This window comes from Acanthisitta chloris, unplaced genomic scaffold, assembly GCF_000695815.1.
Source record: "Acanthisitta chloris isolate BGI_N310 unplaced genomic scaffold, ASM69581v1 scaffold19262, whole genome shotgun sequence".
Classification (NCBI taxonomy): Eukaryota; Metazoa; Chordata; class Aves; order Passeriformes; family Acanthisittidae; genus Acanthisitta; species Acanthisitta chloris.
The window spans coordinates 6497-20623 of NW_008662393.1; the positions used below are offsets into that span (position 1 = coordinate 6497).

At 55.7% G+C, this 14127-nt stretch overlaps 1 protein-coding gene across 1 annotated transcript; it reads left to right on the forward strand.

The window, feature by feature from the left end:
- Positions 1-633: 633 nt before the first annotated feature.
- Positions 634-12949, forward strand: MMP28 (matrix metallopeptidase 28; the record flags this gene model as incomplete). The annotated part of the gene is made up of 8 exons (XM_009070587.1): positions 634-713; positions 1348-1515; positions 3912-4126; positions 4501-4746; positions 5106-5255; positions 5766-5933; positions 7157-7535; positions 12898-12949. Coding segments are annotated over 8 exons (1458 nt in total), but the record flags the coding sequence as incomplete, so codon positions are not given.
- Positions 12950-14127: the final 1178 nt, after the last annotated feature.

Here is a 14127-nt window from a genome sequence, read left to right on the forward strand (position 1 = left end):
CCTGTGACCCTGGATATTAACTCCTCCGAAAGGCTGAGCTGAGGGACGCGGTTTATTTTCTTTAACATGCAATTTCTGTGCTGGAGCAAGTTCAGAGGGACAATCTCCAGCCGTGTCAATGGCCGATAAGAAGAAGAATGGTTTGGCAGAGCAGATTGCCCCCAGAGTGTCTCCACTTTGCAGCAGCACATCCTGCGAGGGGATGGGGGGAGGCTGCAGCCTGACCCCATCTCACCCCACCCTACTCGTGTCCACAGCACTTTAGCCTTGAGTTTAATTACTGCTTTGAGCCAAGGTGGTTAGAGCTGTGGGTTTGGTCGCCTCTGGCTGTGGATGACATCGCAGCAGAGTTTTTTGATCTCTTGATGCAATGTTTCCTCCTACGCCTCCAGTGTGTCATGGCCAAAAACCCCAAGAGCCATCAGGAATAATGGGGAGGAGACACACATAAACCTGGATGAGTGCAGAAGGTGTGGCTGCTTGAGGTACTGAGCTCTCAGGAAAAAAAACTAAGTAGTCATTTTGGCACAGCCCTGAGTTTGCAGCACTGTTTCCCATCACATCTCCTGTTTTTTTCCCCCTTTCCAAGCCAACACATGGTCTAAGCTGCACCTCTCCCATCCCTTCTTGCAGCTGTTCCTGGAGAAATACGGCTACTTCGGCAAGCCAGGGGCCAGCACACACAGCCCTGCCGAGTTCACGGAGGCCGTGAGGTATGAGCCTTGGACTTGAAACTGCAGCTGTGTGGATGCTGCCAGCACTCAGAGGGTCTTTTTGCAGCCAGAGGGGTCTTTTTGCAGCTGGAGCCTCTCTCTCTCACGGTCTGATGCTAAAGCACAACCAGTCCTTTTTGGAAACGCCGGTCTGTGCCCGGCTCCCACAGCTGGCTGCTGGCACCCGGCGCTCGCCGCGCTGCTTTATTTGCCTTTTATGGCCCGGTGCTCCCCTTGCAGTAATATCTGCAGGGAGGCCGAGGTTGGGGAGGGCTGGGAGATGTCAGGGGGGTGAGCTGCCAGCGTCAGCTTGGACTTCTCCTAAGGATATCACATTGGCCCTGGGAGCATCCCTGGCCTGACCCTGCACAAGGTCAAGTGCAAAGTCAAGCAACTGGGGTTAAAATCTGGAAAAGGCATTTTTTAGGCTCTTCTGTCTGCATTTTCCCTGCTAGGAGTTGACTTATTGGTCAGCTATGGTTGCAGAGCCAAATCCTTGTTTTACCACCTGGATGGATTCCTGAAGCTTGCTGGCTGAAAACCTTGGCTCAGATCAACCCCCTGGCACAAACATAACCAAAACTCCCGATGGCAGGTCTGGATGTGGGCGTTGATATCTCCCTTCCTTTTCCAGGGACTTCCAGCGGGTGACCCACCTCCCACTCAGTGGGGTGCTGGATGCCCCCACGCTCCACCAGATGGCTTTGCCACGGTGTGGCACAGATGATGGGAAGAGCCGTGTGGCCAGGACACACTGGGCATCGTCCACCCGGCGGCACAGACGCACCACGCAGCACGGTGAGCACCCACGGGGTCCTGGTGGGGTTTGGGTTCTGGGATACTGCCAGCCCAGCTGTCCCATCCTGGATTGCTGAGGATGCTGCTGTAGATAGGAGATGCAGCCTTGCCAGCTCAGCATCCATCCCAGGACCTGCTGAGGTTTTGCAATGCTTTATTTTTATACCTCTTTATTTTTAGTTGTTCTGTATGGCTCAATGCCAGCAGTGATTAGAGATGCAGCTCCCACTCACAGGGAAATTTGGCTCTCTGGGGTGGTTTGCTGCTCTTGAGGGAGCCAGGACATGTCCCGAGGAGTGGTGAGGTCACCATGGCCCCACACACAGCTGTGGTGGCATGATCCAGAGGGCAAGGACTGGCAAACTGAAGTTATCTCCAGGTTTTGCAGAGCTTTGGGACTTCTAACATGTGTTACTCACCCAGCAGAAACCACAAAACCTGCCAGCACTGGGCTGCCTGGCCTCAGGGAGTCGTTCCACCCATGTTCAGGGGTTTAACTCTGCTCCAAGCATCCTTCTGTTCTCCTGTGTCCACAACTGGGCCTCTTGTCCCTTGTGAGGCTTGCAGATGAGTAACTGGATTCCTGGAGAGCAAGAGGGCCGGGGCCAGCTGCGCTTAGGACATGGGAAAAATGAAGGCAAGATTAAGAAAGGGCTCTGTGCCGTGTCAGGCTGTCTCTGCATCTGGCAGGGCTGGCGATGGATGACCTCAGGAGAGCCCTGTCATCCTCCCCAGCCTCTGGCTTTCCTTCCAAAGCCCTGATGTGCAGCATGGCCCTTGCAAGAGCCATCCCACTCCCAGGGCAGGTGGGCAGTGAGGCAGGGTGGGAAAGGCATACAGCAGGAGATGTGCACACAGGAGCAGCCAGTGCCCTGCAGCTCATGGGGCTCCCTTTTGGGGATCACAGTCCCTGGGTGGGTGGCAAGAGATGCCCAACGGCTCTGAGCCCAGGCAGGGAAGGCTCTGTGTGGCACTGGTTATTACTCTAGTGGTCTGGTGCCACAGGCAGCAGGGATGGGAGCAACAGCATATCAGTGCCACAGGCTGGAGGGGAAGGAGGGTGTCTGCAGGGCTGCTGGCACCAGCCAGGAAGGCTGGAGACTTTGTGCTCCAGGAAGGCTCTTTATCCTACTTGACAGTGGCAGGAAACCACTGCAGCTGAGCTAGAAAAGTGCTTTGTTATTCACCCCTCTCCCAGCAGGATCTTCACTAGGCAGTCACCATGTCCATCATCCCTCTGTGCTCAGACACACTCGTACCCTGGTGTGTGGGCAAAAGCCAAACCCTTCTCTTCCCAAGAGCTGGTCCAGTTTGGCTCACCCAGTGTTGCCTACAGGAGCCATCTATCTTCCTCCAGTGGGAGACATTCTGCCCCCGTGGAGGGAAGGATGGGATGTCAGGGCTTTGTTTTAGGGCTGGAGCCATCCAGGCAGGGTATGTCCCAGCTGGTGGAAGCACAGCCACATCCCTTTGGAGTTGTCCTTGCACCGACAAGCAGGGTGAACTGATTCTTCCCCCAGGAGCATGACCAGCTGGCCCAGAGCCTCCCCTGCCATGGGCTGCTCAGAAGTGGGGGGAGAAGGAAGCAGATCTGGGGTGGGATGTCTGCCAGGTTTGCCGAGGGGCTTGGCTCAGACCCAGAGCAGAGAGCCTCGGTGTGCTGCTGGCTCAGTTCCCCCTATTCCCCTGCACATCTGGAGCAGACACAGGTGCTGGAGATCTGTCACTGCTCCCACACCTTGGCACTGCCTCTGTCACCCACCTCTCCCTAGGGGCCCTTGGCATTTTTCCTGCTCCCAAACACCCCCAGCTAGATATAATCCTGGGACTCTGAGACCTCCACAGATGCCAAGGGGTGCTGGAGGAGGAGGAGAAGGCTGTGATACTGCACAGTGTATGAACTCGCATCTTCGGCTCATGTGTGGTAGGAGGAGGGTTGGCAGCTTAGGGTGGGTCACACAGGGTTGTCCCCTTCATCATTGTCATCATCTGTCCTGGTGGCATTTGGGCTTTGTCTCCTCTGAAAGCTTTTAAGGAAGCCTTGGGCACTAAGCCATTGTGCCCCAAGGTGCTGCTGAAAACCCTTCCTACTCCTTTGCCTTTGTCCCACTTGTTTTCAGAGGTGGCTTTGCTTTTTGCCTTTGGTCTGCACCTTCTGAACATGGAGCTGGCATCAGGCAGGAGACCTTCCAGCAGGGACCCATGCTGGACTTGGGTCTGGAGAGCATGCCAGGGGAAGTTTCAAACTGGGTGTCAGCTTCTCCTCTCCCCAAACTCTCTCTTAGGGTTTCATTGCAGCTCCAGCCTTGACAATCTTGGCAAACCCAGGCAGCCCCTGGGTGGAAGAACAAGTCCAGGTCCTTGTCAACGTGCTGAACTCGCCCCTGTTGCAGGTGGGAGGTGGTACAAGCGGCACCTGACGTACCGCGTGGTGAACTGGCCCTCCTACCTGCCGCAGCACGAGGTGCGCCTGGCGGTCAAAGCTGCCTTCGAGCTCTGGAGCAACGTGTCCTCGCTGGTGTTTTGGGAGGCACAGGATGGCCCTGCTGACATCCGCCTGACCTTCTTCCACGGGGACCACAACGATGGACTCAACAACGCCTTCGATGGACCAGGTGCTGGTCTTTTACAGTAAGCTTCTCTTTTACAACGTGGGCTCTTCCCCGGCAGGGAGAAGGTCTGAGGCAGCAGTGGGCTGGGGGGGATGTCTGCCCTAGCAGTTCCTCTAACCCATTTTGCACCAGTTTGCTTCTGATTTGAAGCCCTCCCTCCCAACTCTGCAACTGAGGTTTGCCAGTGAGGCAGCTGAGATATTCCTTAGAGGGCCATGCTGATGCTTTCAAGGAGCCTTCAAGGAGCCCTCCCCACCTTGACAGCATCCTCCAAACCTGGGCTCCTTCGGAAAGAGCTAAAACCAATGCACATTTAGGCAAACCAGAGCTGCCTGTGTCCCCTGCCCCATGGTCCCTGATGGCTCTCATGTCCCCAGGAGGTGCCCTGGCTCATGCCTTCTTCCCTCGGCGTGGAGAAGCCCATTTTGACAGCGCCGAGCGCTGGTCCCTGCACAGCGGCAAAGGGCGCAACCTCTTCATCGTGGTGGCACACGAGGTTGGGCACACACTGGGGCTGGAGCACTCCCCTGTCAAGAGTGCCCTGATGTCTCCCTACTACAAGAAGCTCAGCAAGGATTTTGTCCTCAGTTGGGATGACATCTTGGCTGTCCAGAACTTGTATGGTGAGCCTGGCTTCCCTGACCATCTCTTGGTTCCTCTGGGGCTGTTCTCTGGGATGGAGAGTGAGTAGTAGGGATGGGAGTGGGTCCCTGCAAGGGGAGAGGACTACATGCAAGGGACAGAGTGGGGGGATGTGGGAGGGCATGTGAGATGGGTACCCGATCCTCCAGGGCAGGGAAACACTGGTGCATGTTTTTTGGGGTAACATGTGATCTTTGCTACCAGCACATAGAAGGGGACAGAACCAGACAGTGGGACAAGGAGTGTTTGGAGTCCTGGGACAGCTCCCTAGCCCTGTGCTCTGGGAAAAGTCATTTCTCTGCCCCTTCTCTGCAACTTTTCATCCCTTGCTCCATTCCAGGGAAGCCCTCCAAGGGCTCAGCCATCCAGCTCCCAGGAAAAGTCTTTACTCACTTCCAGGACTGGAACACAGACCTTTACAGCAGGGACCAGCAGCAGAAGAGCCTCAGCACCTATTACTGCCACTCCTTCTTTGATGCCATAACCACTGGTGAGTGTTGGCCACTGTGACCCTCTCCCAAAACAGTCACTCCTACCCCTTACCCTGGCACTGCCACAGCCTGTTTCTGCTCTGATAATCTCCAGTGGTGGGAAAGGTGGGTTTGGCTGATCCACAGCCCCATACATGCTCCTGAGGCTGATAGCATTGTTGATGCACATTGTGCCCACGGTGCAGAGTGCATCTTGAGGGTATGGCAATGGCTTGGTTTGTCAGGAGCAGGAAAAATATCCTAGAACTTGGGCCATGGTAAGGATTATTTGCTGCAGGGGCTCAGCTGTGAAAGATGAGCTGTAATTAGCTTTCTGCACTCCGGGCTGGAATGGAGGCAATGAATTACGAAAGCTGAGGGGGCAGCTGGGGAGGCAGAAGGGAATATTTAAAACCTGAGCATCCTCTAAGCACCACAGAGCTCCACAGGGAGGAGATAAGAACCAAGAAGCAGGAGATGGGGTGAAGTTTCTCACCCAGGACCCTCTCTCTCCTCCCTCTGCCACACAGATGCAGATCACAACCTCTACATCTTCAAGGGCAGCCACTACTGGGTGGTGTCAACAAATGGCAATGCCAGTGACCCACAGCCCCTGCAGAAACTCTGGCCTGGCCTCCCCCCTGGCATTGACGCCTGTGCCTGGTCCCAGCTCAGTGGCAAGTTTTACTTCTTCAAAGGTAGGTTCGACGCCTGTGCCTGGTCCCAGCTCAGCAGCAAGTTTTACTTCTTCAAAGGTAGGTGAGGCCCTGGGCAGGGCAGATCCCCTTGGGGCTGCTGCTGCTCCTGCCTGTGGGGCTGGTTATCTGGGTCTGGCTGGAGCACCTTCTCCTGCCTGTGTCCCCTCCCAGTGCAAAGTTGGGGCATCACTGGGTCCTGGGTGTGCTAAACCCTGGCCTGGGTGCCTGCCATGGATGAACCATATGTCCTGGGGCATATCACCCTGGCAGACTCAGTTCTCATTCTCATATCACCTCCTCCTGCCTCAGTTTCCCCATTATCCCATTCAGGAAAGCAATGTTCACCTGTGTGTCAAAACACAGCTAGGTACATCAAACCCCACGTGGTCTCTTGTGTGTCAAAACAAAACTAGGTACATCAAACCCCACGTGGTCTCAGGGAGAACACACTCCCCAAAGACACATACAGCTCAGGCTCTCAGGGGAGCTGAGTGTGGTGTTTCCCTGGTACCCTGCATCATGCCAGGGGCTGAGCTGCCCCAGGAGCTGGAATGCCATCCATAAACCACCCGGCAGCGTGCCGCAGCCGGATGGGGAGAGGAAGGTCAAACCAGGCAGCCTGGCTGCCACGGTCAGCTCAGGCTTTTAATGGAAACCAGTTGCTGGTTCTTCAGAAAAGGGGCTTTGTTGCTGCAGTTGGGTGGGAGCCAAAGCCCCTCTGCCTCCCCAGCCCTCACCACTCCCTCCATCCCTCCTCAGGGCTGGGTCAGGCTGTGGCTCACGAGCAGAAAGAGGCTTTTGTCTGCCTGCATCATGGGCACAGGGAGCTGTGGGGACAGGGTGCTGCAGGGATGGCTGGGCCATCAGCCCCTGTCACGATTCCAGTTCCCCCAGCCCAGGTCAGATCTGCATTCATCTGTCCCATTCACTGTGCAGGCACAGGGGGAGGTTTGCAAGGAGCCAGCATGGTGGTGGCCTTGCTGTGTCCCTGACAGTCCCTTTCCATGCCTTCAAGCCCCTGAGCTACCATGGTACAGTTTTCCCCCATCCTGGTCCTTGGGGCAGCCCTGGAGCAGGTTGGGGCACCAGTGGGGTGGATGTCACAGATACATGTCAAGGTCTGCAAGGCTGACCCTGTGGCTGAGTCCTCCCACATGTCCTGCAGCTGGTCCTGCACTGAACCCCACTGTGATGGGCTCTAAGCCCTGCCCATTTCTCCCCAGGTGGCCGATGCTGGCGCTACAAAGGCTCCAGCTTGGAGGCAGGTTTTCCCCAAAAATGCAGCGCGCGGGGCCTCCCTCGGCACCCCGACACCGCGCTCTACTTCCAGCAGCTGCGGCGCCTGGTTCTCTTCAAAGGCCCCAAGTACTTCGTGGTGAGTGAGGAGACCCTCAGCGTGGAGCCCTACTACCCTCGCAGCCTGCGGGACTGGGAGGGGCTGCCCCCGGGCACGGCTGGTTCCCTCACCCGCCGCGACGGCTTCGTCTACTTCTTTCGGGATGACCAGTACTGGCAATTTGACCGGGCAAAGCTGCAAGTGGTGGCCACTGGCAAATGGGCCACACAGCTGCCCTGGATGGGCTGCTGGGATGCAAATGGTGGGCAGGACCTCTTCTGAGAGAGCATTCTGGATTGAAACAGGGGGCTGAGCCTCACCTCGCTCACCACTGCCTGCATCCCTCTTCATGTGACTCTGGATTCCTGCCTGGGATGGTTTGCAGGGAACGGCTGCCTGTGGATGGCAGGAGCCATGGGATGGTGGAGTGGTGTCCCAGAGCAGCATGGATGCAGCTGGGACAGGTCTGCCTCAGCCAGGTGGGCTGAAGGCTTTGGGAGACAGTATTTCTGTAAAAAGACCACAAGAAAAGAGGTATAAGCCATGGAGACTGCAATCACACCCATTTCAGTTAATGTTCAGGATATTGTTACACTTTTTTTCAAACCAGAACTGGGGTTTGTTGATACTTTTTGATATCTTTGTTGATACTTGTTGATATTTGTTTTCCCATGGTCAGGTGGAGAAGTGCCTCAGTGCAGCTTGGTTTGGGGTTTGGATGGTTTTAAATAAGAGACGGGGGATGTTTCCTGCTTAAAACAAAAGAAAAGAGACATTTGGACAAAAATTTGGGTCTGTGCTGAGCTTTGCCCTTGCTGTGTGTGTAGAGTCCCTGGAATGGTGGGGACATCCCAGTGCTCCGGTGAGGCACCAGCTTGAGGCACCAACACAGTGGGATTTTGGGGGAGAAAGCAGAGGGGTTTGGTGTAGTGGACTCTTGGAGGGGAAGGGAGAGGGGAGGCACAGCTGAGCTGCTGGTCATGTCTCTGTGCAACTTGCAAGCAGCAGGAACATTGGCTTTCTGATGGGTTTGGGATGGCTGGGTGCGTTCTCCAGTGTCTAATAAGGGTTGTCCTCACCTAGCAACCTTCCTTGTGTGCATAGGAAGTGTCTGCTCTCTGCTCTATCTCTGTAAGAGACAGGATCAGTGTGTTTTTGAGTCCATGTGCCACATTTGGATGAACAGGGTTGACAAATCACTGGGGGAGGAGGGGGAGAGGAGAGGGAGAGCAGGACAGACTGACATGTCTGTGCATGCAGGCTCACAAGGACAGTGTGACTGCATATTCCTCATTCCTTTCCCAAAGCAGACTCCCCACCTGGAAACGCCGCTGGCTCCTGTACACCGAGTCACCGGTTACGTCTGCAGAGGGTTATCACATCCCTGGGCCAGCAGGCAAGTGTTGGGCTCCCAGGGCTTGAATTCCATGGCAGCAAATGCCATCGGTGCTGAGCAAGACATGGCTCAACTTTATTAAGTTGTCCTTTGATTTGAGAGGTTTGGGGGTTTTCACCATACTGGGGTTGTACACAGTGGCTCTCCCAGGACTCAGACCCCAGCACTGCTTTGGGCTGGTCCTGCTGTGCCAGTGCCATGTCAGGGTGCTGTGTCAGGGTGCTGTGCTGGTGTGCCATGTCAGGGTGCCCTCCCAATGCCAGCAGCTCTGAGGACTCTTTTCTTTAGCACAGCATCCTCTGATCGCCCTCATCCATCCTAGACCTTTGCTGCAGAGATGGCAGGAGCCAGGCTTGCCCCAGGCAGGGTGCCAGGGGTGGTACTTCCCAAGGTGCTGTCAGATGCCAAGTGAGATGTAGGTTTGGCAGGATGGAGAGCTAACACGAGCCATTCTGTCCATTCTCCATGATATTTGTGAATGAGCCCTTCCTGCACAGGCACAGACACGAGGACTTTATCTCCTCACGGCTTAAAACCTCAGGGGACTTTTTATGTTGCCAAAGATATGGGACTGCAGCTTTTTCATTTGGAATTGAATGATAATTGGGAGATATTGCTTGTGGGGAGTCCCAAGGGCTTGAAAACCTGATGGTAAATAAAACAAACCTCTGGATATGCAGCATTGGGATTTCTGCCTGTTTTCATGTCACACTTTGGTTTTGGGTTTTTTTAAAGCAAATCTCCTGTTTCCTGACAGGGCTGTGTTTAAGATGCCTGTGGGTGTTTGAGGCTGGAGTCGGTATTGCTGATTTTGGCCTCAGCTTTTGTGCTTGCTGGATCAGAGAGGGGAGAGAGATTCCATTGAAAACTCACTGATGGTGATGAAAACATGGAAACTCTCTTCCTCACTTCATCCCAAATTACTGAGGATTTTTCCACACCTCGGGGTGTGCTAATAGGGTTTTTTCCTAGGCTGAATTCATGCTGATGGAGGCTCTCCAGGTCTCCACCTTTGCCCCAGCCTATTGTGGTGTGTGAATTGCCTCCCGTGGGATAGGGAGCACCTGAACCAGTTCCCTCAGCTGCCACCAGCTGTGGGATCTGCAGTATGATGCTGGATTGATGGGCTGATTGGGGATTGATGGGCTGACTGGGGATTGATGGGGTGATGTGAGATTGATGGGAAGTGCTGGCAGACAAGGTCTTTCACTCCAAGCACATGCTCTGCACATCAAGCAGGGTCAGGAGAGCAGTGTGATTTCTGTCCCATGTACAGGAGGATTTCTGGGCCTGGCTGTACCTCAGGGGTACTCCACACTTGCAACTCTGCTGAGGAGCACCAGTTCCTTATCCCATTTCATGACCTCTTAGGAGAGAGCCAGGCATCCCTTCTCCCGTAGAACTGGAGGCTGAGGGTGGGACAACCTCAAATTCTCTCCCATTTTGGGATTTTCCTTTTCCTCCCTGGCTTGCTGCCATGTGTTTCCTGTGGTTGTGTCCTGTCGGGATGCCTTGGGGTCCTGAGTGATGCTGCCAGGGCTGTGGCTGAGCACAGCATTTCTGGCAGAGACAGGGTGGCTGTGCTCTATTACCTGCACACCCTGAGCCATGCAATCTGCCCCCCTGGCTGCAAATTCAGCTTCACAAGGGTCCTTTTCTCCTGCTGGGCTCCCTGGCAGGGCATGCCAGGTACAGACTCCTCCAGGCTGCCACACATTCCCCAGACCAGTGGAATAGCTGGGATTCTTGCATTTCCTCCCCCAAAATGACACCAGCTGGACAGTCATCTACAGTGAGCATCAGCAGCTGGGTCCAGGGAGAGGACTGGTCCCTCAACACAGAAAGAAGCTCCCCAAGCCCACGAGAGAGTCTCCCAAGCACACAAGAGGCTCTGTTTTGGTCCTGAGACATGAGCACTTCCCTGGTAGATTTGGTTTTTGTAGAAGTACCTGGATGCTGTGGCAGCTCTGCAAGCCCTGGGTTAGGGAGGGAGTATCCCACATTCCCAGAGGTGCCCACTCATGTGTAGTTACTTCCTTAAAGCCCCAACTCCTGGAGTCACTCTGTCCCTGGACAAGCTCAGCTTTTGCCAAAGACCTCACTGTTGTGGGCAATTTGGGAAGAAGTTTGAGAGGGAGCACAGTGCAGAGGAAAGCCCAAAGGGAAAATCCACCCTTAGGATGGCTAGGGAAGAGCAGGGCTGTGGCAGAGGAGCAGGTGCTGATGGGTTAACAGGGAGTGTTTGCAGCCAGTCCCTTGTCACCAAGGAGAGAGGAACAGCACTTGGGAAGGAAACAAAACACCCACTGCCCAGGAGGGTGATTTCCTTTCCCCAAGCTTCATTACAGCCCTCAGACCCCACAAGGGCTCTGGGCACCAAGAGGACAGTGTCACCATCCCAGGAGGCAGAGAGCAAGTGGCACCAGGTGAGTGTGGGTGCCGGAGAGGTGGGCTGGGCACACAGTCAGGGCAGCTCCCCATGTCCCCATCACCCCTTTCCCTCCATCTCCTCCCAGTCTTATGGCAAAATGTGGGGGGACACCGAGCAAGGCAGTGCGGAGCATCCGTCCCTACCAGTCCAGTCAGCAGTACCTTTTTGCCATGAAGGAGGACCTGGCAGAGTGGCTGAAGGAGCTGTATGACCTAGACATCGAGGTGGGCACCTTCATGGAGGTGCTGGAAACAGGGGCTGTGCTCTGCTCCCATGCCAACAACATCACCCAGGTGGCTGGGGAGTTTGCCCGTGCCTGCCCTGACGTGGCCTGTCACCTCCACCTACCCATGGCTGGTGTTGCCTGCAACCTCACAGCACAGCCAGGCACCTTCCAGGCCAGGGACAATGTCTCCAACTTCATCCAGTGGTGCAGAAAGGAGATGAATATCCAAGGTAAGATGCTAGGCTCCCTTTGCTTTGCCTGTGCAAGGCCACTCTAGCTGCTCCTGATACCAAGTATTTTCCCACATGTCCTCCAAAACCAGTGCCACCCCAGCATGGGGCAGCACCATGTGCATGCATCCCTGAGCTGGGATTCCTTGCACAACCTCCTCTAGGCTTGGCAGCAGTTCTGCAGGGTGCTGGCACACGGCTGGCATGTTTGCTTGGGTGCAAATATGCACTGGAGGGGTGGAAATGGAAAGGGTGTATGGCCCTGCCAGGTATGGCATGATCCCAGCTGTAAGGACAGCAGGAGAAGTCCTGGCTCTGAACAAAGGGTCTGTCACCCTGTCCTACCACCAGTGGATGCCCAGAAAGGGGAATGGCATGGGATGATGGGTCCTCAGGGCACCCAGACATTGAGTTTTGTGGCTTTGGAATGCCATGAAACAGATGCAGATACCCAAGGGGAAAGCTCTCCTTCAATTTATCCCAACTCTTGTTGAACTCAACCACATTCCTAGCTGGATGGCTTCAGTGAATAGCACTCCTTTGGGTGGGCTTTGACTCCATCTGTGTCCCCTTCCCCACATGCTGACTTTGGCTCAGCCCAGCCCTTTCCTGCCCCAGACGTGCTGATGTTTGAGACAGAGGACCTGGTGCTGAGAAAGAACGAGAAGAACTTTGTGCTGTGCCTGCTGGAGCTGGCGCGCCGTGCCGCGCGCTTCGGCATGAGCGCCCCGACCCTGGTGCAGATGGAGGAGGAGATTGAGGAGGAGCTTCACCAGGACCTGGACCTGCCTCCTACAGACACCTCTGTGCCCCGGCCCCCCAGGAAACCACGGGATCTCAACAACCTTGACCAGATGGTAAGGAGGGGCATGGGCATGGGGATGGAGAGGGATGGGGATGGCCATCCCAAGACCTTTCCCAGGAGCTCTGATGAGCACCCATCCCTGTTTTTCACAGGTTCAGCACCTGGTGAGTCGCTGTACCTGCCCTGTCCAGTTCCCCATGATTAAGATATCTGAAGGGAAATACCGTGTGGGTGACTCTGACACCCTCATCTTTGTCCGGGTGAGTCTGCTTCTCCCTGTGCTTTTGGGGCACAGGCACAAGGAATCTTGCTCTGCTGCCATGGTGCTTCTTCATAATCCATCCCTCAAATGGGACCAATGTGAGAGTTTTGATCATTACCCCCAAACCATGGAAGCTCAGCCCTGTGGTACATTTGCATGGATGTAACCATCCACGTGTATGGGACAGCCAGAGCCAGGTTTTATCTGGCAGTGGGAGCACATGGGAAGCTCTGTCCCTGCCTGGATCCATCCCTAAGCCTGGCCAAATAACAGTGGAGAGGGATTTTCCAAAAGGTCCCCACTGTCTCTGGGGTGACGAATTGTGCCTAGTGGGATGGCAGTGGGATCAGGGTCTCTCCTTGCATCCATGCACTGAGCCGGGGATGAAACTTCCCTTTGGGAGACTTGGAGGCACTTGGGGCAGGACCATGGCTCTCCAAGCTCAGCCAAGTGTGCCTCTCCCAGGCTACTAAAAGAGAGGTGGGGGTCCCATCCCTCGCACCTCTCCAGGCCTCACAGCACACGACATCCCATGCAGATCCTGCGGGAACACGTCATGGTGCGGGTCGGGGGCGGATGGGACACGCTGGAGCATTACCTGGACAAGCACGACCCATGTCGCTGCACCTCCCTCTGTGAGTCCCTGTGTCCCCAAACCCCGTGGCTGGGTGAGATGGGGGGTCTGTCCTGATTCTCAGTGCTTCTGGGGCCGTTTCCAGGAGCTTTGGTATAGCCATGCCTTGTTGTTTTGCCGGGGAATGTCTGGGTTTGGGGACTCTTTTTGGCTTTGGTGGCCACTAGAGGTCATGGAAGACTTTTGGATGGAGCCAGACCCCAAAAACCTCTTTGCAGGGAGCACAGTTTTCTGCCAGCATCCTCGGGGGTTTGGATGCTGAGTGATGGCTGGGTGGACTGCACCTGGGGGGGTTGATGCAGTGGACAGGGGTGCTGAGCCCCATCCTGTTTTCCCCACAGCTCACAAACAAGCTTGGAAAACCAGGAGCCCACAGCAGCAAGTGCAGCACGAGGTCCAGCTGTGCCCAGCCTGGAAGGCAGCTGCTCGCAGCCCCCAGCCCACACTGCTGGTCAGCCGCTCGCAGAGCCCCCTGCCCCCCGTCCCCTGGGGGTCCCGAGTTCCCCCTGGCCCCCGGTCCCCTGTCACCCCGCTGCCAGAGGGCTCGGGTCGCCCACCAGGTGCCAGCCCTCGCCGGGAGCCAGCACAGCCCCACAGGGTCCCTTCAGGCAGGTAAGCAGTGCAGAGATGCTTCATGCCCCAAACTGTCTGGTTTCAGAGCAGTTTTTCTCACCTTCTCGAAGTAAATTTCACCCCTCCTTCTGGAGGTGCCCAGCACCAGGCTGGATGGGGGGATGCAGCAGCTCCCTGGCTGCTTCTCTCTCTCTCCTTGTAGGATGCAGGAGCCACAGGCTGTCCCTTTGGGGCTGCAGCCACCACCATCCAGGTCACCTGCTCGACCCAGCTCCCCTGGCTGCAGGACGATGGGCAGGGC